General features: G+C 40.6%; 1 protein-coding gene and 2 long non-coding RNA genes across 13 annotated transcripts in view; 2 read left to right on the top strand and 1 right to left on the bottom strand.

Annotated features, from left to right (window-relative positions):
- Positions 1 to 351, top strand: part of LOC139025917 (uncharacterized) — a 5,675-nt gene extending 5,324 nt beyond the window's left edge. Inside the window, exons 2-3 of one of the 3 annotated variants that reach the window (XR_011477590.1) lie at positions 67 to 112; positions 299 to 351. This is a non-coding gene — a long non-coding RNA (uncharacterized lncRNA). Of the gene's footprint in view, positions 1 to 66; positions 113 to 173 lie in introns of all 3 variants that reach the window. The other 2 variants (XR_011477591.1, XR_011477589.1) reach the window with 2 other exon arrangements.
- LOC139025915 (zinc finger protein 177-like) overlaps positions 1 to 22,415 on the top strand; it is a 60,153-nt gene that overhangs the window by 12,515 nt on the left and 25,223 nt on the right. For 5 of the 9 annotated variants that reach the window (XR_011477583.1, XR_011477585.1, XR_011477586.1 and 2 more), the window contains exon 1: positions 20,946 to 21,591. The exons of 3 other annotated variants lie outside the window; for them this stretch is intronic. Coding sequence is in view for 2 of the 6 variants with exons in the window: in XM_070441182.1 (XP_070297283.1) it covers positions 21,264 to 21,591 (328 nt within the window). In the remaining 4 variants the exon portion in view is untranslated. Of the gene's footprint in view, positions 1 to 20,945; positions 21,592 to 22,415 lie in introns of those variants that run through there. One more of the 9 variants, XM_070441180.1, reaches the window with a different exon arrangement.
- LOC139025918 (uncharacterized) lies at positions 11,377 to 13,670 on the bottom strand. The gene is made up of 2 exons (XR_011477592.1): positions 13,233 to 13,670; positions 11,377 to 12,231 (listed from the first exon to the last, which is right to left on the bottom strand). It is a non-coding gene; the product is annotated as an uncharacterized lncRNA (long non-coding RNA).

Raw genomic sequence — 22,415 nt, 5'->3', positions numbered from 1 at the left:
ATCTAGTGATGTTATGGGTCCTCAAGTAGGTCTATGTTGTTGGTGAAGTTATGGGTCCTACAGTAGGTCTATGTTAGGTGAAGTTATGGGTCCTACAGTAGGTCTATGTTATGTGTTAGGTGAAGTTATGGGTTCTATAGTAGGTCTGTTATTGTTTTGGGGTCCTACAGTAGGTCTATGTTGTTGTTAGGTGAAGTTATGGGTCCTACAGTAGGTCTATGTTGTTGTTAGGTGAAGTTATGGGTTCTACAGTAGGTCTGTTATTGTTTTGGGTCCTACAGTAGGTCTATGTTGTTAGGTGAAGTTATGGGTCCTACAGTAGGTCTATGTTATTGTTAGGTGAAGTTATGGTTCTACAGTAGTCTATGTTGTTGTTATTGGTCCTACAGTAGTCTATGTTGTTAGGTGAGGTTATGGGTCCTACGGTGGGTCTATGTTTTGTTATGGGTCCTACAGTAGGTCTATGTTGTTGTTAGGTGAAGTTTTGGGTCCTACAGTAGGTCTATGTATGTCATGCAACAACAACCAAAGTGCTTCTTCGTTCATTACAGGTATATTTGTTGTTAGTTATGGGCCAATTTGGCAACCGTGTACAAACCCTCATTGTCAGGCTGATGGAAAAGCTAGACAAGAGCATTTTACTGGTTGAAGTGTTTTTTAAGTACAAAGCGGTTGATTTGCGATGATGAACACAACATATTAAGCAGGCATTCAAACGAGCCTTACAATTATAATCCAAAGTAGTGTGAAATGCACTCATAAGCAACCTGGAAGTGGAGGTTACTCCCCTGAGTTTTCCCCCATTCACATTCAGAATAATTGTGAAAAATTAAAATCTTTGCTATAACTATTATCCTCACTAGCAGGAAGGAGTTTCTACAACCAGATATACTACATCCATAACTAGTGGTTTCCTCATTACCAGATATACTACATCCATAACTAGCGGTTTCCTCATTACCAGATATACTACATCCATAACTAGTGGTTTCCTCATTAGCAGATATACTACATCCATAACTAGTGGTTTCCCATTAGCAGATATACTAACTACATCCATCTAGTGGTTTTCTCTATTAGCAGATATACTAACTACATCCATAACTAGTGGTTTCCTCATTACCAGATATACTACATCCATAACTAGTGGTTTCCTCATTACCAGATATAATAAATACATCCATAACTCGTGTTTTCCTCATTACCAGATATACTAACTACATCCATAACTAGTGGTTTCCTCATTAGCAGAATATACTACATCCATAACTAGTGGTTTCCTCATTACCAGATATACTACATCCATAACTAGTGGTTTCCTCATTAGCAGATATACTAACTACATCCATAACTAGTGGTTTCCTCATTACCAGATATACTAACTACATCCATAACTAGTGGTTTCCTCATTACCAGATATACTACATCCATAACTAGTGGTTTCCTCATTACCAGATATACTACATCCATAACTAGTGGTTCTCATTACCAGATAATACTACATCCATAACTAGTTGTTTCCTCATTACCAGATATACTAACTACATCCATAACTAGTGGTTTCCTCATTACCAGATATACTAACTACATCCATAACTAGTGGTTTCCTCATTACCAGATATACTAACATCCATAACTAGTGGTTTCCTCATTACCAGATAACTACACTCCATAACTAGTGGTTTCCTCATTACCAGATATACTACATCCATAACTAGTGGTTTCCTCATTACCAGATATACTACATCCATAACTAGTGGTTTCCTCATTAGCATGGAGGAGTTTCTGCAACCAAATTGCCCTCGTGCCGCAATTTTAGAAAACACAGAAGGGCCTGTATTGGAGACCAAAAGTCTTCTGCCACACTGCTTAGAGTTTCAACAACATGAATAACTTATTTATAGTCTACAATCTTAGATGTTTACTACAATGTGAAACAAGACAAAATATGACTTCTTGCTCATTTTAAGACAGCTGTCAAATAATTTTAACATTCATTAAGACATCAATTGATGTACAACATTATGGCTATGCTGTTGGCATCACCTTTTACAGTGGATTCCACTGTTTGTGGGCCTTTAATCATCTGTTTGACTTTTGTGTTCACACAGGAGAGAAACAGGAATAGTGGATCCTCTGGGGAGCCTCAACAACATCATGATGCTGAAGAGGCAGAGAAGAGTCTCTCCAGATCAGAACACCTCAAGAAACACCAGCAGAGATCCACAGGGAAGAGAACTCACTGCTGCTCTGACTGTGGTAAGAGATTCACCTCATCAGGCATTACAATTCACCAGAGATCACACAGGAGAGAAACCCTATAGCTGTGGTCAATGTGGGAAGAGTTTTACTACATCTAGCAATCTGAGTGGACTTCCGGCGCCGAAAAGAGATGGCGCCTCGCTTCGCGTTCCTTGGAAATATATGCAGTATCTTGTTTTTTTATGTGTTATTTCTTACATCGGTACCCCAGGTAATCTTAGGTTTCATTACATACAGTCGGGAGGAACTACTGAATATACGATTAACGTCAACTCATCATCGTTCCTACCAGGAATATGACTTTCCCGAAGCGGATCCAGTGTTTTGCCTTCCACCCAATACAATGGATCCGAAAAAGGGGAAAACGAGGCGGTCTCGTGGTCAGGCTTCGGAGACGGGCACATCGCGCTCCACCCTAGCATACTACTCGCCAATGTCCAGTCTCTTGACAATAAGGTTGACGAAATCCGAGCACGGGTAGCATTCCAGAGAGACATCAGGGATTGCAACGTGCTCTGCTTCACGGAAACATGGCTAACAAAGACGCTAACGGAGTCGGTGCAGCCAGCTGGTTTCTTCATGCATCGCGCCGACAGAAACAAACATCTTTCCGGTAAGAAGAGGGGCGGGGAACTAGAAGCACAAGCATTTCGCTACACTCGCATTAACATCTGCTAACCATGTGTATGTGACTAATAAAATTTGATTTGATTTGATTTTGACTGTACACCAGAGAACACACACAGGAGAGAAACCTTATAGCTGTGATCAATGTGGGAAGAGTTTTACTATATATGGCCATCTGACTCTACACCAGAAAACACACACAGGAGAGAAACCGTATAGCTGTGGTCAATGTGGGAAGAGTTTTGGTCGATCTGGCCAGCTGACTTCACACCAGAGAACACACACAGGAGAGAAATCGTATAGCTGTGGTCAATGTGGGAAGAGTTTTGGTCGATCTGGCCAGCTGACTTCACACCAGAGAATACACACAAGAGAGAAATCTTATAGCTGACAAGAGATAAAGATCAAAGGAGTTATTTCGTGATATCAATGAATGAATGTCACAATGTAGAATGTTTTAACATTGTAGTAGGAGTATTTTAATAATGTTCTACCTTATCGTTTGCCCTGTTCAATTGATTGCAGCATGATATGGATATTAGCCTCAGGGGAAAATCCTGGCTCTGAATTGAAAGAGTACTATTTATGTGATTTAACAAAAAGTGACTAACACAAAAAGAGCTGTGTTACACCATGTTGGTGACCCATTTGAATCAAAATGCAACACTTCAAAATGTAGCTAGCTGTTTTCTACAAGTTGTCCTCTAACCAGGAATGTACACATTACTCCCAGATTCCGTGTGGTTTTTGAGCTGTTAGTTTTAACAGGACGTGCAACCTCATCTCCCTCCTCTCGGCACAATTGATTTTAACATGATATCGATGAGTGATGACAAATAAGTGTTGCATTCCCTTGTTTAGCGACACCTAAATTTAAATGCATCACTCCAAAATGTAGCTGACTGTCTTCTACAGGTTGTCCTCTAACCAGTGAGGTAAAATATATCTCCCATTTTCACGTGTTTTGTTTATTTGTGTAAGTTTCAACAGCACCAACAACCTGATTTCCCCCCTAATCGATATCAGTGATTTATTGCAGCGTTTCTGGTGCTTGTGCAGTTTATAAGGTGCTTGTTTAAGTAATGTGATTATTGTGGCAGATGTTTGTGTATATAGTATATTTTATGTTTATGTTTTCAATTTATCACAAACTGTTTCTGCATTTGGACACGTTTAAACTGTGACATTGGGGATATCCCACCTAGCAAAATGTTGTTGAAAATAAGACTATGCCCGACATACAATATAAGTTTGGTTTTAGTTGAAAGTGAAAGTTGGGGAAAAAAACATTTAATTTCAACGTACTTGCAGCCTATACACATGGACGCAGTATAATAAATCGGTCTATAATCAATTTTATTAACAATCCTAATAAATTGAGTCATAAATGTAGGATATATTTGTTGTCTTAAGGGGGAAGGTGTTACAGTCTTTGGTTTTTCCATTTATGTTTGGACGTTAGCAAGTATAGCTCGTTAGCACGTAGGACGCACTGATTGGTGTCACCTYGTTAGTCAGTATGTGTTACACCTGTGCTGGCTTGTCCATCTCGTTAGTGGGAAGGTGTTTCACCTGAGCTGGTCCAGGTTTTATTTAAGAGTGTCTGGCCCAGTGCTCCAGTTGTCTTGATAGATGTGGAGAGTCCACACCTGTAGTTGCTCCACCTTTTTGGTTTGTGTCTTGTCTTTATGTTTGGTGTGGGTTTTTCTTTTGTTTGCCTCTTCTTTGGCAGGTTTAGTGGGTCTCATGGTGGGTGTCTTTTAGGTCCTAGTTGTTACTAGTCAATTTTCATTGGACACCCCCATAGTGTCTTTCAGAACCCCTCCTAAAAAACAAACTAATATTTTGGGTTGGATATTTTAATCAATGGCATTTCCTTAGGATGCTCATTAGTCTAAGTTGTTATTGTTTTTTTATCCTCTTATGTTTGTGTACTAAATATTTCTGTTTTTATTTTCATTGTTTTTTCCTGTGAAGCCAGTGTGTTGCATCCATGTCTGAAATGTGCTGTATAAATAAAGCTTGATTTGAACATATTGCAAAACAAATAAACCCAATGACTGACCAATCAACAGACTCTTGGTCCATCTTAGTATGAAAAACAGTATCAATCTCACTTTTCCAGCCTGCTGAAGGCGTGGTAGAGTGGTAAACACCACCCCCGGCTCTACCAGGGGCTTGAGGTGGTCTCCCACAGCTCTGCTTATGTCATGTTCTGTGGCCTTGCCGTTCCATTTCTTGACTGCCCCTGCAACACAGAAAGAAACACATTTAGTCATATTATATAAAACACTCAAGGTAATGGATATGGAGCATCTATGGCCTCAGTTACACCTGGCACCTAAATGTGACTTCTGTCATCTGATCACTCCAAGCTGCATTAGGTTCAGATCTACCAGGATGGGCCTTTGACAGTCTGGAAGCAGCCAAGCCACTGAATATGCATAAGCAATGTCAAAAGATGAGTGGGGAAAGTACATTTTACACAAGTGACCTTCATAATAAATCAACTCAAATGTTATTTGTCATATACATGTGTTATTGCGTGTGTAGCGAAATGCTTGTGTTCCTAGCTCCAACAGTGTAGTAATATCTAACAATGTCACAACAAATACCTAATACACACAAATCTAAGTAATGGAATAAGAATATATAAATACAGTGGGGCAAAAAAGTAGTCAGCCACCAATTGTGCAAGTTCTCCCACTTAAAAAGATGAGAGAGGCCTGTAATTTTCATCATAGGTACACTTCAACTATGACAGACAAAATGAGAAAAGAAAATCCAGAAAATCACATTGTAGGAGTTTTTATGAATTTATTTGCAAATTATGGTGGAAAATAAGTATTCAAAAACAGCTTCTGTCTCTCGGTCCCAGCTTTGATGCACCTGTACCGACCTCGCCTTCTAGATGATAGCGGGCTGAACAGGCAGTGGGTCGGGTAATAACAAAGAACAAATGTGTGTGCCTGACGGGAAATTCACTTCCATACAGCCAAAAGGGGTGACAAACTACACCCACATCAGTGGACAATTTGCACTAATGTAAATAAACATAGATGATGGAACATATTCCCTTTTGCTGACGTGATGAACCACTAAGAGGACATAAATATTTACCATCTAAACCATGTGTGACCTCTCACCTCTCTGGCTGTAGAAGTGTTCTTCCTAACCAGTCCCTCAACAGAGGAGAGGAAGGCTGAGGAGGGATGGAAGGATGAATGGATCAGTCAGTCAATCAAGTGTACAATAACAATAGAGTAATATATTTAATATGTCATATACTCACTACCCAGTTCAACGTCAGTTCACCGTCTCACCTCATACTGTATTGGAGCAGCAGCAGCTGACTGCCCGGTTCAACATCAGTTCACCGTCTCACCTCATACTGTATTGGAGCAGCAGCAGCTGACTTGATCGTTGATGCTAATCATCATGTGTTGAATCTGAGAGTAAATAGAGCCGACTACAACTCTAAAAATGAAGGGTTCAACTGGAGTTGTTCTCAGATCCCCTAAGAACCGTAGAGTTCTTGGTCAATGAAAAACAGCCCCAAAAGGTACTTCAAAGAACTTGTTAGAAGGTGGGTTCATCGAGGAACCTCCGTTGTTGCTGGACTTCATCCGGGAACTTCGCAATTACAACTGAAAACGATGGTGGCAAGTTTGGATGCGACAACAAGTTAAAAAGGTTAAGTTGGGTAGATGTTTGGCTCTGAATATGTCTCGAAATGATTTATTATAATAATATAACATACTAATAATAAATAACGAAGATAATTATGGTTTTCTGTGAATATCTTCCATAACGTTACTATAGTTAATTACCGTAAATATTAGAAAGCCGGGTTTGACCGTCGGCATTGTATGAGCTACAGTACAGTACCGTTATCTAGCTAGCTAACGTTATGTCCTAACTAGGCACAACTAGGTTTGGATTATTTCCCTCAACTATATTCTTTCCCATATATTGCATATCGTTTCCATTAAGCCAACATGGCTTTACACTCATTAACGTACGTTTCCAATCTAGGGCAGTTCTCACTTTTGTGATAATGAACTAGCTAACGTTAACTAACTAACTAACTAAGGACGGTGACCTGTCCAGACGAGATGTTACAACGAACTGAATCGTCAATGGAGGTCTTCCTCTTTATATAGCCTGCTACAGCATGCAATATTATTAACTCACAAGGGGGCATAACGTTACATGTACAATACTATCCCATGTTGGAAACGTTACATGTACAATACTATCCCATTTTGGAAACGTTACATGGACAATACTGTCCCATTTTGGAAACGCTACATGTACAATACTATCCCATTTTGGAAACGTTACATGTACAATACTATCCCATTTTGGAAACGTTACATGGAAATACTATCCCATTTTGGAAACGTTACATGTACAATACTATCCCATTTTGGAAACGTTACATGTACGCCCCCTTGTGGAGGGAAATTAATATCTTAGATGGTAGCTGTAGATGGGATTCAAATGCATAATGGTATTAATACAGTGTCTAGACTACCTCTTTTGTATAATTGCCCTTCAGAATCCAAACACATTATTGCCACTCATCAAAATGTTGTGTATAATCTTTCAAGTCAGCCTGAGAAAATATTGAACAATTTGTGTACAAAGATATCTTGAAATGTGATATTAAGCCTGTATGGCAGTACTGTTACTGTATGGCAGTACTGTATTGGCTAGTGCTTTCTCCAATATGTTCTTCTATTTTGCATTCAATTGTATGTATATGCCATTTATCTTTCAATATTTATTTAATATATATTTAAAATGCTTGACACATTTTCTCTTCCTTTGAAATTCTTATAGGACAGAACATGGACACAATGCAATTGGGATCAAGAAGAGGTACAGATCTGTTGTAGGACAGCTGCATTGTAGTGTACATTTAACCTACATAGCAGTAATACAAACTGACATTATTAGCGTACAAATGTGTGAAAATTAATTTTCAGATCCCAAAATGAATCAAGTCCATTGAGTGGATATCGACAAAAGATAATTCAAGGACCATCAGAGGTCGAGAAGCGGAGCAGGGGTGAGGACATCATCCTGCTATGTTGACAGTCCCTGAAGGCACAATACAGAGAGGGATTTTCTCTATTCCTTCCCTTTCTCTAATGTATTTTGTAATAAAATAGCAAGTGTAGTAAGGTCATTGCTTTACTTTACTAGGACTCGAGACACGCAGCGATTCTTTTCAGATCTTCTCAGAAATGAATCATCCAGGAAATGGATATGACAGTGAAATGCAGCTGGCCTTGAAGGCGAGAACATCCACGCCCTCGAGGACGTCCATGGGATTGGGCTTTGCTAGGGCTGTATTTTATATTTCAGTGCCAGGTGGCGCTAGGTTGCCCGCAACCGACATGATAGGTGTCTGAGTCGACCGACTCTCAGATCATCCTCCACTGACTCGGCCTGTTTACACCTCAAGGTGACCCCCTCACACTGGAATACACACTCAGAGCCTCCTGACGTGGCCCTGTCTACACCTCCAAGGTGACCCCCTCAAACTGGAATACTCACTCGAGCCTCCTGACTGGGCCCTGTTTACACCTCCAAGGTGACCCCCTCACACTGGAATACACACCCAGAGCCTCGACTGGGCCCGTTTACACCTCCAAGGTGACCCCCTCACACTGGAAATACACACTCAGAACTCCTGACTGGGCCCTGTTTACACCTCCAAGGTGACCCCCCTTTTAAACTAGGTTCGAGATGTGGTATCCACTCGGCTCGCTGCCTCTCAGATCAAAGGTGGGTCCATCTGCTCCGTTCCCGAAGTGTGGTCTCCCTGAGATCCCAGTTTGAGGGATCCTTGTGCACCATTTACCCAGGTCACCAGGAGCCAGGTCATTTACCCAGGTCGTCAGGAGCCAGGCCATTTACCCAGGTCGTCAGGAGCCAGGTCATTTACCAGGTCGTCAGGAGCCAGGTCATTTACCCAGGTAGTCAGGAGCCAGGTCATTTACCAGGTCATTACCCAGGTCGTCAGGAGCAGGTCTTTACCCAGGTCATCAGGAGCCAGGTCATTTACCCAGGTGTCAGGAGCCAGGTCATTTACCCAGGTCGTCAGGAGCCAGGTCTTTACCCAGGTCATCAGGAGCCAGGCATTTACCCAGGTCGTCAGGAGCCAGGTCATTACCCAGGTCGTCAGGAGCCAGGTCATTTACCAGGTGTCAGGAGCCAGGTCATTTACCCAGTCGTCAGGAGCCAGGTCATTTACGGCGTCAGGAGCCAGGTCATTTACAGTCGTCAGGAGCCAGGTCATTTACCCAGGTCGTCAGGAGCCAGGTCATTTACCCAGGTCGTCAGGAGCCAGGTCATTTACCCAGGTCTCAGGAGCCAGTCATTTACCAGGTCTTCAGCAGCCAGTCATCAGGAGCCAGGTCATTTACCCAGGTAATTTGCCAAGGTTGTCAGGAGCCAGGTCATTTCCAGGTCACAGGAGCCAGGTCATTTTCCCAGGTAGTCAGGAGCCAGGTCATTTACCCAGGTCGTCAGGAGCCAGGTCATTTACCCAGGTCGTCAGGAGCCAGGTCATTTACCCAGGTTGTCAGGAGCAAGGTCATTTACCCAGGTCATCAGGAGCCAGGTCATTTACCCAGGTCGTCAGCAGCGGTCACCAAGTCAAGATTCACATCCCCATTGCCAAATGTGGTTATTTTCTTTCATATCAAATGAGGAGACAAACTTATCACACAAGTCAGAGTTATTCTTAAACTAAATCTTTATTCACTTATTAATAAAGAGGTCAATACAACGCACACATATAAAGTGAATCAACTGAGTGCTCTACGATAATGATGGCTGGTCGACAAATCACCCCCAGATGATTCGTTGAGAGCCACGAGACAAAAGTACAAAGGTCTTTCAACCTACATGACGAACAACAGATGTATAGAAGGTTAAGATTTGTATGAAAGATACTTATAGTTCTCAGCAGACAGTATATGCTGTAAAAACAGTACTCTTTGTGTAGAGATCAGGGTCTGGCCCTGGGGTCATCTCTCCCTGGTACCATATAGAACAGAAACATTAACTCATGCTCTGGAATGCGGTCTCTTTAGGTTTTATCACCCAAAAGACATTGTAAATCTCCTGTCAGTGTTATCTCCCAGAGGCCCATCCTCAGTAGAACACACAGACACAATAGTTCTAAGAACCCTCTATTCTGTTGCATAAAACAACCATTTGATGCAATAAAAGTATTATAACATAATGTTGCAGTTTTGCTCTGTGTCCACTGAAAGTTGACTAATAACAACTGGGACCTAAAAGACACCCACCATGAGACCCACTAAATCTGCCCAAGAAGAGGGAAACAAAAGAAAAACCCACACCAACCTTAAAGACAGGAAGCAAACCAAAAAGGTGGAGCAACTAAAGGTGTTGACTCTCCACATCTATCAAGACAACTGGAGCACTGGGCCAGACACTCTTAAATAGAACCTGGACCAGCTCAGGTGAAACACCTTCCCACTAACGAGAGGGACAAGCCAGCACAGGTGTAACACATACTGACTAACGAGGTGACACCAATTAGTGCACCCTACGTGCTAACGAGCTGAAGTCCAACCTCAAAACATAAATGGAAAAACCAAAGCCTGTAACACCTTCCCCCTTAAGACAACAAATATATCCTATATTTTTGTTGGACATGTTTGCTCATGCTCATCCCCAACAGAAAACAACTTCCATTTCACATAATCAACTACAATGCTTCTACAATATAAACATGGTGTCTACTGGCTGTCAACAATTAAAAACAAGAAAAAACACATATTTCTAAATAATAATATACAATAGTATTCTTTTTAAAATCCTTTTTCTTTCAATCGAATCCTAAAACCCACTAGCTTCTAGAACTCTCGTCCCCTTGGAACGAGCCCCCCCAAAAAACTTGTCTCCAATACAGAAAAACGTGCAGTCAATATAAATTATGATCCATTGCAACGCACTGGCTAAACGCAAAAGTTGTTGACTGCCCACCCTTGAGACAATCAGCAACCAACTCCTGCAATATCCGTAGTAACTTTCCACTTTACTTCTCTCTCTCTTTTCAGGGTTCACTCAATAGGCATGTTGTTGGATCGGGCCCAGTCCCCAATGTCATGCATTTGGGTTAGCACATCTGAGAATGAACCCTGATATTCTAAAAGCAGGGCAACATTGTCAATATAATTGTACCCAAAAATGGTCAGCTGGTTGCATAAATAATTATGATTACTAACTGTTACATGAATTGTAAATATCAAAACCAAATGTAAACCCCTTTGTTAATATGTATTGGCAATACTTCACTTAAGGGTGAGGCATGGAATAATAAAACATGTATCTTTTGTCAGGCTGAATGTTTGAAATATGAGGTGATTTGAGTTATGCTTCTTCAGTAGTGGAATAAAGACAATTAGCATTTGAATGTTGTCAAGAAATACTGGAGTGATCTCAGATTGTTAATAAAATTGATTAGTACAATTTATTATACTGCTTTCATGTGTGTATATACACAAACATCTGCAACAATTATCATATTAGATGTATTTTTTTAAACAAGCAGCTTTTTCAACCTGTAGAAAACAGCTAGCTACATTGAAGTGCTTCATTTTGATTAAAGTGGGTCACCAACGCAGTAAGTGTAACATAGTTCTTTTTTTGTTAGTCACTTTTTGTTAAATAATACTCTTTCAATTCAGAGCCTGGATTTTCCCCTGAGGCTAATATCCATATCATGCTGCAATCAATTGAACAGGGCAAGGGATAAGGTAGAACATCATTAAAATACTCCTACAATGTTAAAACATTCTACATTGTGACATCATTAAAATACTCCTACTACAATGTTAAAACATTCTACATTGTGACATCATTAAAATACTCCTACAATTTTAAAACATTCTACATTGTGACATTATTTCATTGATATCATGAAACAACTTCTTCATGTATGCATTTTCTGATGTTTGATCAGATATCTTTTATCAGAGTATCTCTTGTCACATTGATCACAGCTATGAGGTGTCTCTCCTGTGTGTGTTCTCTGGTGTGAAGTCAGGTGGCTAGATATAGGAAACCTCTTCTCACATTGATCACAGCTATAAGGTTTCTCTCCTGTGTGTATTCTCCTGTGTATTTTAAGTTCTGATGAAGATGTGCAACTTTTCCCACAGTCAGAGCAGCAATGAGATTTATTCCCTGTGGTTCTCTGCTGGTGTTTCGAAGTGGAGAGACTCTTCTCTGCCTCATCAGCATCATGAGGTTGTTGAGCCCCCCCAGAGGATCCACGATAGTCACGTCTCTCTCCTGTGTGAACAACAAGTCAGACAGATGGTTTAAGGCCCACAACAGCAGAAATCCACTGTAAAAGGTGATGTGTAGCCATGATGTTGTACAAACAATGACGTCTGTAATGAATGTTCATTATTTGACATTTGTCTTAAGATTGTCAAGTGAACAACAATAGTCATATAACGTGTAAGGTAACTTATTTGAAAAGTCAATACTTTATTACATTGCTCAACATTTGTCATAATTATTTAAAGCAGTTCATTTGTATCCGCTCTCTCGTTGGACTTCGGCTGCATATTTTCCCCCATTTTCTTCAAATCTGAAAACGTTAAAGCCACGCCCATTTCCCGAAGGATTGCATTATGGTCCCTAAAGTACTGCGTGTATACTTCATATTTTGGCGAATTTAGTACGACATCCGGGAACTTTTGGCATACTAACTACATCATACTATGACCAATAAGTAGACTATATACTCAATTTACTTCACAAATAGTGCAGTTAGTATGAGTATWCTAACACAGCTCAGGACTCTGGGCAGCCATTTTGTTTGTTTAAAAACTAGATTGCCCGTTTAAAAAAGCCACTCAACAATCAATCAACCAATCTGCAGTCAACCAATAACAAAGCTGTAATTCCACCACTGTTTTGGTAATAAAATGATGGATGGGGCTGGAGAAATGTAATTACTCTCAAATTCATAGACAGACCCATGTATGAAAGGACTGACCATCCATGATATCAACATTATAGTTTTAACCATGTTGATTTACATTGTTGTTTCTAAACATTGGAGTACATTTGAGTAAAAAAAGCTTATTTGGGGTTCTGATGGGGCAAACAGTTGAACTAAGCTCATGAGGCATGTGTTATATTCTTCAAGAATCAATGGCTATAAATATATATATAAATAATTTAAAAGTCAAAATATGGATGTAGCAATTGCAGATTTCCGCTTTAACACCAAGCATCAGTTCAACAACCAGAGTTTGTGCTTCTGTTAAGACAGTACTTACTAGTGTTAATCAGGGCCCGTTCATCGTCAGTCTCCTCTTCTTTCACTGAAACTTCGTCATCCTCCTCTTTCACTCTGAACGCGTCTTCCTCTTCTTTCACTGAAACGTCTTTCTCCTTCTTTCACTGTAACAGCCTCACCCTCTACTTGTTTTTGTAGTGTGCCATCTTTCTCATCCTCCTCTTTCACTCTGAACGTGTCTTCCTCTTCTTTCACTGAAACGTCTTTCTCTTCTTCTTTCACTGTAACAGCCTCACCCTCTACTTGTTTTTGTATTGTAACAGCCTCCTCTCCTCCTCCTCTTTCACGAGAGCTTCTTTCTCCATCCAGCAGACCTTATCTTCTTCAACAGGAACGGGGTTAAGTTTGAGACTGGAGCTATGAGGCATGTACTGAAGTCGCTAAGTGGTATAATTCAAAGCAGTGTCACTTTATCAGCAGCACGTGATCAATGACGTCTAATTCATTGTCTAACCATCAATGAAGAATAATTTCGTCGAACACCTGATTGGTTTGGTATTGGGCTCGTTCGACATTGCAGGCGACAGTGCAGGTGGCTGCTGACTGCTGACTGCTGACTGACTAATTTACAAATCACTTGCATCATAAATAACTACTCATTATTATTTATAAATCAGTCAGCCAGTCACCGTTTACCCACAACGCAGCATGGAGTTGATGCTCGAACACGGCCAGTGGTTTAATATATGACATAATGGCTACGCTGCTACGGCGTGTGACTTCATCTATAAAATGTGGCTGTTCTAAAGTCTGTGTCGCTCAATTCTTGAGTAATGAACCTTTTTTTTTTTGTTGACACAATTTGCTAGAAAGAGCCAATGATTCAGGAAGCTTATTTCCCATCACTACTTTTCAGCATGTTATCTGTGAATTAGACTAGGGGAGTTTTGTAACTTTTTCCACGTTGCTTACTGTTAGTTGGGTTCTGACTAGTCTCCGGTAGTTGGTCTCGCTGACCATAACCGTGCTGGTTGGCTACGCTGGTTAGGCTAATAGCTAGTTGGCTAAATAGCTAACGTTAGCTGGCTAAGATAACTGCATATAGCTAATGTTAGCTGGCTGGCTAAGATAACTGAATATACTAATGTTAGCTGGCTGGCTAAGATAACTGCATATAGCTAACGTTAGCTGGCTGGCGTAGATACTGCATATAGCTATGTTAGCTGGCTGGCTAGATAACTGCATATAGCTAATGTTAGCTGGCTGGCTAGATAACTGCATTTAGCTAATGTTAGCTGGCTGGCTAAGATAACTGCATTTAGCTAATGTTAGCTGGCTGGCTAAGATAACTGCATATACCTAACGTTGCTGGCTGCTAAGATAACAGCATATACCTAACGTTAGCTGGCTGGCTAAGATAACTGCATATAGCTAACATTCTTTGATATTTGGTTAGATGGCATTATGTATTTACAAAACTGGTTTACTTTAATCACTCAAGTCATGAGTGCAAATTATTGGTTTAATTTAAAGTTATACATTTTCAGTTATTTCTGTTGTAGTATACATCATAAGGAATAGGCTGGTCCTCCATATTACTTCACACCTGACTTTGGCATTCTTCTAAATTCTGATTGGTTTAATGTAATAACTCCAAAAATAGAACTGTGAGGTGTTGCATTGGAAATGTTTTAATATTTTATTTGATATTTTATAAACAATACAAACATACAAACAACATCATAGAAACATTAACTACATCACACCTGCCCGAACCCACTAGAACACACCTCCATCTCCATTAACTACATCACACCTGCCCCGACCCACTAGAACACACCTCCATCTCCATTAACTACATCACACCTGCCCTACCCACTAGAACACAGCCCATCTCCAGCGCCGCATCAGCACCATTTATTTCTCTCCGTTGCCTACTCACTTTCAACTTTTAGATAATAAAGCATTTGACCTTTCTATTGAATTAACAACAGAGGATTGTTGATTTCCAGGTTTAATTAAGTATAATATTTAAGATGATTGACGAGAAAAGTATCGTCCAACTCTGGGGTATCTCACTGCACCCTCAAATGCCATGTTTTGAAATATACAGACAGACAGATTAAAAGTAATTTACATTGTATATTGTACTTCTGACAACTTTCTAGCTCGCCCATAACTTTATGACTTCATAACATTCCCAGAAGGATTATTGAGTCATTGTTAGTTTTACACTTAAGACATGACTCTGCCGTTGTGCTGTAGAATTTGTGATTTTGTCTTGTATAATAAGGGACTATCATTTGTCCCAACATCACAGGCCACAGACTTTGATGCAGTTAAAAGACTTCCAAATGTTTTCTGCAGTTTAAGATCAACTGAGATTTTTAATGTGTTTCTCCCTGTGCACCTGCCAATGTGAATCCTTTGAACGAGACAAGTTACCAGACAGGACATATTGCTAATGTTCTTCCCATTGATAACCTGCATGACAATTAACTTAATGGTGGTGATGATGTCCTATTCGATGACGTCGTCCATCGGGATTCCCCAAAAAAGAAGACGCTCTGGATTGATCTCAGGAGTCAGATGTGAAGGAGGAGGTTGATCATCAGGAGTCAGATGTGAAGGAGGAGGTTGATCATCAGGATTCAGATGTGAAGGAGGAGGTTGATCATCAGGAGTCAGATGTGAAGGAGGAGGTTGATCATCAGGATCAGATGTGAAGGAGGATGTTGATCATCAGGAGTCAGATGTGAAGGAGGAGGTTGATCATCAGGAGTCAGATGTGAAGGAGGAGGTTGATCATCAGGAGTCAGATGTGAAGGGAGATTGATCATCAGGAGTCAGATGTGAAGGAGGAGGTTGATCATCAGGATTCAGATGTGAAGGAGGAGGTTGATCATCAGTGTTCCTCTAGGATTGTGGCTGGGCTGGCGTTTACACTTCCAGCTTTGTCATATTTTGATACTTGGAATGTTGATATTGTGAACCTAAGTTATATATTTGTACCTCCTGTTTCATGAAGTGATGTCACTAACTACTGCCCCTATATACAGCGCATTGGAAAGTATTCAGACCCCTTCACTTTTTCCACATTTTGTTACATTATTCTAAAATAGATTAAATCAATATTTTACCCTCATCATTCCACACAATACCCCATAATGACATCACAATACCCCATAATGACAAAGCAAAAACAGGTTTTTATAAATGTTTCAAATGTAAACAAAACAACAACTGAAATATCACATTTAAATATGTCGTGGATAATCGTCTCAGAAATATAACACTCTTACAAGAACTTGTGAGATCAACATAGGCTTTTTTAATACAATGTATCACAAGCCGTGTCAGTCCGCGGAAAGACCACTTCCTAAGCCCTGTCTCTGTTTTTATACACATACAGTATATCAGTCCATTACATACGCACATACTTCTCATACGTCATATGTTACCATTGTCTTTCATTTTCAGGCTTCCTGCTTGTTCATGCCCAATAACGCCTGTATCCGCTCTTGATTAGATTACAATGGTGCCAGGACCTTCTCACTGTCCTAATATAAATATGTATTATGCCTATAGTCCATCTGTTGGTCATTGGCTGGCCCCCTCTTTTGTATGTCCCTCTGACCTCGGTTTTCCCAGCTATTCTATGCATTTATGGCCTTGCTTTAGTTTCCTGTCCTAGACAATAGACAATGTACTCTAAGTTTACACTAAACCTTTATAATGGCTTTGCCATTATGTCTTAGTTTCCTGTTTTACCAGCCTGTATCCATTCACTCCCACACATACAGTACCAGTCAAAAGTTTGGAACACACCTACTCATTCAAGGGTTTTTCTTTATTTTTACTATTTTCTACATTGTAGAATAATAGTGAAGACAAACTATGAAATAACACAAATGGAATCATGTCGTAACCAAAAAAGGGTTAATCAAATCAAAATATATTTTATATTTGAGATTCTTCAAAGCAGTCACCCTTTGCCTTGATGACAGCTTTGCACACTCTTGGAATTCTCTCAACCAGCTTCATGAGGTATTACCTGGAATTAATTTCAATTAACAGGTGTGCCTTGTTAAATGTTAATTTGTGGAATTTTGTCCTTCTTAATGCGTTTGAGCCAATCAGTTGTGTTGTGACAAGGTATGGGTGGCTCTCATGAGGAACGCAACAGGAAAGGAAGACCCAGAGTTACCTCTGCTGCAGAGGATAAATCCATTAGAGTTAACTGCACCTCAGATTGCAGCCCAAATAAATGGTTCACCGAGTTCAAGTAACAGACACATCTCAACATCAACTGTTCAGATACTGCGTGAATCAAGCCTTCATGGATGAATTACTGCATGAAAAAACACTGTTTACAAAAGCTTTGTTAAAGAACAAGAAAAAACACTGTTTACAAAAGATTTGCTTTTCTTTAAAAAAAGGGAAATTTCTAAGCGACCCTAAACTTTTCAACGGTACTATACATCTACATCACATATGTCAGAGTCAAGGCCGCGGGGCCACATCCGGCCCGCGAGAAGGTTTTTTACGGCCCCTGGGATGATCTTGATTTATTATTAGAACCGGCCCGCAGACCGCAGCAAGCCGGCAGCCCGCAGATCTTTTACACGCACCAATACTACATTTCCCACAATGCAACGGTGACGCACCGAGCAGTAGGCTGCTTCATTTCAAATATTATTGGCACAGCAGTCGTCAGCATCACAGTAAAATTAACTTTCAGATACCCATCAAAAATGGCAAAACGGAAGGTGGACACTGAGAACCGGGGGTTTCAAACAAGGTGGGAGTCGGAGTATATGTTCACGGAGGTAGCTGGAAAACCTGTGTGTCTTCTGTGTGGAGAAAGTGTGGCGGTACTGAAAGAGTATAATCTGAGACGACATTATGAAACGAAACACGCGGACAAAAACAAGAATATGGACATGGAACAAAGGCTACAAAAGGCAGAGGAATTAAAACGAGGCCTCAAATCTCGACAGGCTCTGTTCAAAAAAAGCCAAATCACAAGGCCAGGCTGCTGTCAAGGCCAGTTTTATTTTGGCAGAAGAGATCGCTAAATCAGCCCGGCCATTTACGGAGGGGATTTCATCAAAAACTGCATGATTAAAGTTTGGTGACACCAGAAACACCATTGCCGAGAGAGTAGACCAGTTGTCCATCAATCTAAAAGAGCAGCTTGTGAAAAAGGGAAAAGATTTCATTGCATATTCCTTGGCTGTGGGATGAGAGCACCGACATTTCTGACATTGCCCAGTTGTCAATTTTCATCCGCGGAGTGGACTCCAGCCTAAGCGTGACAGAGGAGTTTTTGGCTTTACGTCCTATGCATGGCACACTACGGGGCATGATTTGTATGAAGAGGTGTCAAGATGTGTAAATGAGATGGAGCTGCCTTGGGAAAACTCGTGGGTTTGACAACCGACGGAGCACCTGCGATGTGTGGACACAGGAGCGGACTGGTGGCGAAGAACGGGAAAAGCATGGCAGAGGAAAACGCGACCAGGTGGAGCTGACAGCTTAATCATTTAGTATCATCACACCAGCGCAAGCGTTAGTGTCGGTAAAGCCTTGAAAATGGAGCATGTAATGAGCATGCATCACGCGCGACAGTTAACTTTATCAGAGCCAAAGGTTTGAAGATCAACCGCCAGTTACAAGGCATTTCTGACGGAGTAGAAACGGAGCATGGTGATTTGCCTTATCACACAGAGGTGCATGGCTAAGGCCAGGGAAAGGTGCTTCAAAACGATGTTTCGAGCTTCGTGAGGAGATTGTCTGTCTCTTGGACAGCAAGAGGAAAGAGCACCAACACAACTCCGAGAACGAAAATGTTTCTGTGTGAAATGGCTTTTCTGTGGACATTACGAGTCATCTGAATGCAACTGAACTGCAGCTGCAGGGTCGGGATCATGACATCTCTGATATGTACAGTACAGTGAAGGCATTTAAAACCAAACTGACTCTGTGGGAGACGCAGATGCGGAAAGAAAATTTGAGCCACTTTCCCAGCTGCCAGACCATGAAAGAGAAGCCTCTCTACCAGTGCGTTCCCGAGCGCACAGTTGGCTGAATAAAATAGGTATGCTTGCCCGCTGACTTTCGACGACCGATTTTGCTGACTTTGAAGCACAAAAAAGCAGGTTGAACTGCTCGGTAACCCATTTGCTGTTGATCGTGGAAAGCTCACCACCAAACCTCCAAATGGAGTTGATTGACCTCCAATGCAATGATGCACTGAGGGCAAAATATGCGGCAGTGGGTGCTGCGGAGTTCGCCCGTTTCCTCCCCGACACAATGCCCCAGCTGCGCATCCAGGCTGCTCAAACGTTGATATGTTTGGCAGCACATACCTGTGTGAACAACTGTTTTCTTTGATGAACCTGAACAAACCATCAACACAGAAGTCGACTTACTGCTGAACACCTCCACTCACTTCTGAGGATTTCCTCAGCTCAGAGCCTTACCCCGAACATTGATGAACTTGTGGAAAAGATGGGACACCACCAAGTATCACCCTCAACCTCAAACAAGTGAACATTACTGTGCAATCACACATATTTAGAGTTTTACTCAGTTCAAGTTTAAAAGTTAAAGTTTAATATTTGTTTCACTGCATGTTACTTCTCCTTAAACAAAGTGTTGTTTTTGATATAATAGATTTGCACTTTATTTTATTGTATTTCAATCCAATTATATTTTAAAAATATTTCAGTTGAGTGGATGATAGAAAATTGCTATATTATTGTTTTTTTTCTTTGAAAGTAAATTTAGCCCACTTTTGCTAAAATAGAAAATATAGGCTACTGATGTGCCTTGAATACCGGTTTCTTTCATTTAATGTTCATGTTATGGGGATTTTTATATAAAGGAAATTTGTCTTTTGTGTCTGTTGAAAATTAAAGATTACTGACAGAGCCATAAGAAAATATTGCTTTATTTATCTGATCATATTGGAATATATTTGTTAAGGTTTTCAGTAGGTTCAATTAGGTTCACTAGACTATATGCGTCATTTAAAAAATTTTCAATGAACATTCGAACAGTCCGGCCCTCGCTTGTAGCTAAATTTTTTATTTGGCCCTCCGTCCATTTGACTTTGACACCCCTGATCTACATGATGTATTGTTACACCATGTGGAGCAGTATAGACCTAGTCTGTTCATTATATACATCTACATGATGTATTGTTACACCATGTAGGAGCAGTATAGACCTAGTCTGTTCATTATATACCATCTACATGATGTATTGTTACACCATGTAGGAGCAGTATAGACCTAGTCTGTTCATATATACATCTACATGATGTATTGTTACACCAGTAGGAGCAGTATGAGACCTAGTCTGTTTCAAATTAATATACATCTACATGATGTATTGTTACACCATGTAGGAGCAGTATAGACCTAGTCTGTTCATTATATACATCTACATGATGTATTGTTACACCATGTAGGAGCAGTATGGACCTAGTCTGTTCATTATATACATCTACATGATGTATTGTTACACCATGTAGGAGCAGTAAGAACCTACAGTAGCTAGCTACTTATTTAGATTTCGTATGACTCAATGAAACTGCCTTAAATGTGCTGTAGTAAACATTTTTTTATTCGCACTAATCAATCAACACATTCCTGTCTTTGTATGTCTCAATATAATGGTATTATTTAATTAAATCCATTTACAATAATCTTTGTCTGAAAATATATGATCCTCAACTGCGTTTCCCCTCCAGTCAGCAGACGGCGATGTGCGTCTTTCAGGCGATGCTGCCAGCGTGACGTATAATCTAGTGGACGGTTCTTCAGAAACAGCTCGTCAACCACCTCGGTAGCTTGCTAGCCAACATAGCCGAAAGACTCAAGCTATATATACGCTTTCGGTGTATATTACCTACTGTGTTTTAGACACACTTCTGTCGTATCTACTTGTTAACCTATTTAATTTAATATTACGTTATTTTGTATTAGTCAGCTATAGTAGCTAGCTGGTTAAGTTAGCACTAGCCTAGTCGCTAATGATAGCTAGCTAGCTAACATCCCCGAACATGAGCTCTCTAAACTACTCCCCTCCTGTTAAAGAAGAGGAGGTCTGCTGGACGGAGAAAGAAGCTCTGGGGCTGAACATTGTCGTGAAAGAGGAGGAGGAAGAAGAGGATATCACAGTAAAACAAGAATTAGAGGGTGAGGCTGTTACAGTGAAAGAAGAAGAGAAAGACGTTTCAGTGAAAGAAGAGGAAGACGTTTTCAGAGTGATAGAGGAGGAGGGTGTTACAGTAAAAGAAGAGGCTGCAGTTTTTGGAGTGAAGAAGGAAGGGGAGATTACTGTCACATTGAAAGATGAAGAGGAGGAGATAGGAGATCTGATTAACACCAGTAAGTACCGCCTTAAATTTGTTTTTAACTTTGGATATTCGGAGTTGGCTCGTCAATACCTCTTCAACGGAGGGCCCTAGGATGATGACTGATATGTCTAGAATCAGACGACGTAGAGAACAAGCTACCCCTTGTTTTCTTCATTCCGTTTCCAAAAAGTGACTTAACATATATATTTGAGAAGGGTCTATCTGCTGACCGCGGACTGGGGGGCACGGCATGTAGTGGTTTTCATGTAGTTATGATTTACTGCACACCGTGCCCCCCAATAGTGCCATGTGAGAGTTGGGTTGGCTACACCAAAGATTATGAATATACTGACAAGATGTCTCTGCCCTGACAAGGGGAGTCGTTGTCCACAAAACGGCACTGCGGGTTGTCTATCTCCCGCCTACCCTTTCTTTGTATTGGTGGATACATCTTATTATTGTAATCTATTGTTTATATTTTATCAGGGCTGTTGACGTCAACCGCCTGAATTCAATGGAGAGAGATGCTAAGCTACTAGCATGAATATGCATAGCGATCTGGAGACAACTCCTATAGTATTTTTATTTAAAGTTGTCAATATGTCACGTGTCCACATAATAAGTTAATCATTACAAAACTTCTGTTAGATCAAGTAAACTTCACATAGCAAATAAGCCATTAATTTTGTTGTTGACCAAATTCAACATTTTCCACATTGGGTTGATAATTGTTTTACCTGGATACAACCTACTGTAGCCTACTGGCATGACCTAGAGAGTTACAACCTACTGTAGCCTACTGGCTTGACCTAGAGAGTTACAACCTACTGTAGCCTACTGGCATGACCTAGAGAG

The sequence above is a fragment of the Salvelinus sp. IW2-2015 genome, unplaced genomic scaffold (genome assembly GCF_002910315.2).
Source record: "Salvelinus sp. IW2-2015 unplaced genomic scaffold, ASM291031v2 Un_scaffold3556, whole genome shotgun sequence".
Classification (NCBI taxonomy): Eukaryota; Metazoa; Chordata; class Actinopteri; order Salmoniformes; family Salmonidae; genus Salvelinus; species Salvelinus sp. IW2-2015.
Note: the sequence above shows the minus strand (reverse complement) of the source record. Positions and strands in the feature narration are given on the sequence as shown.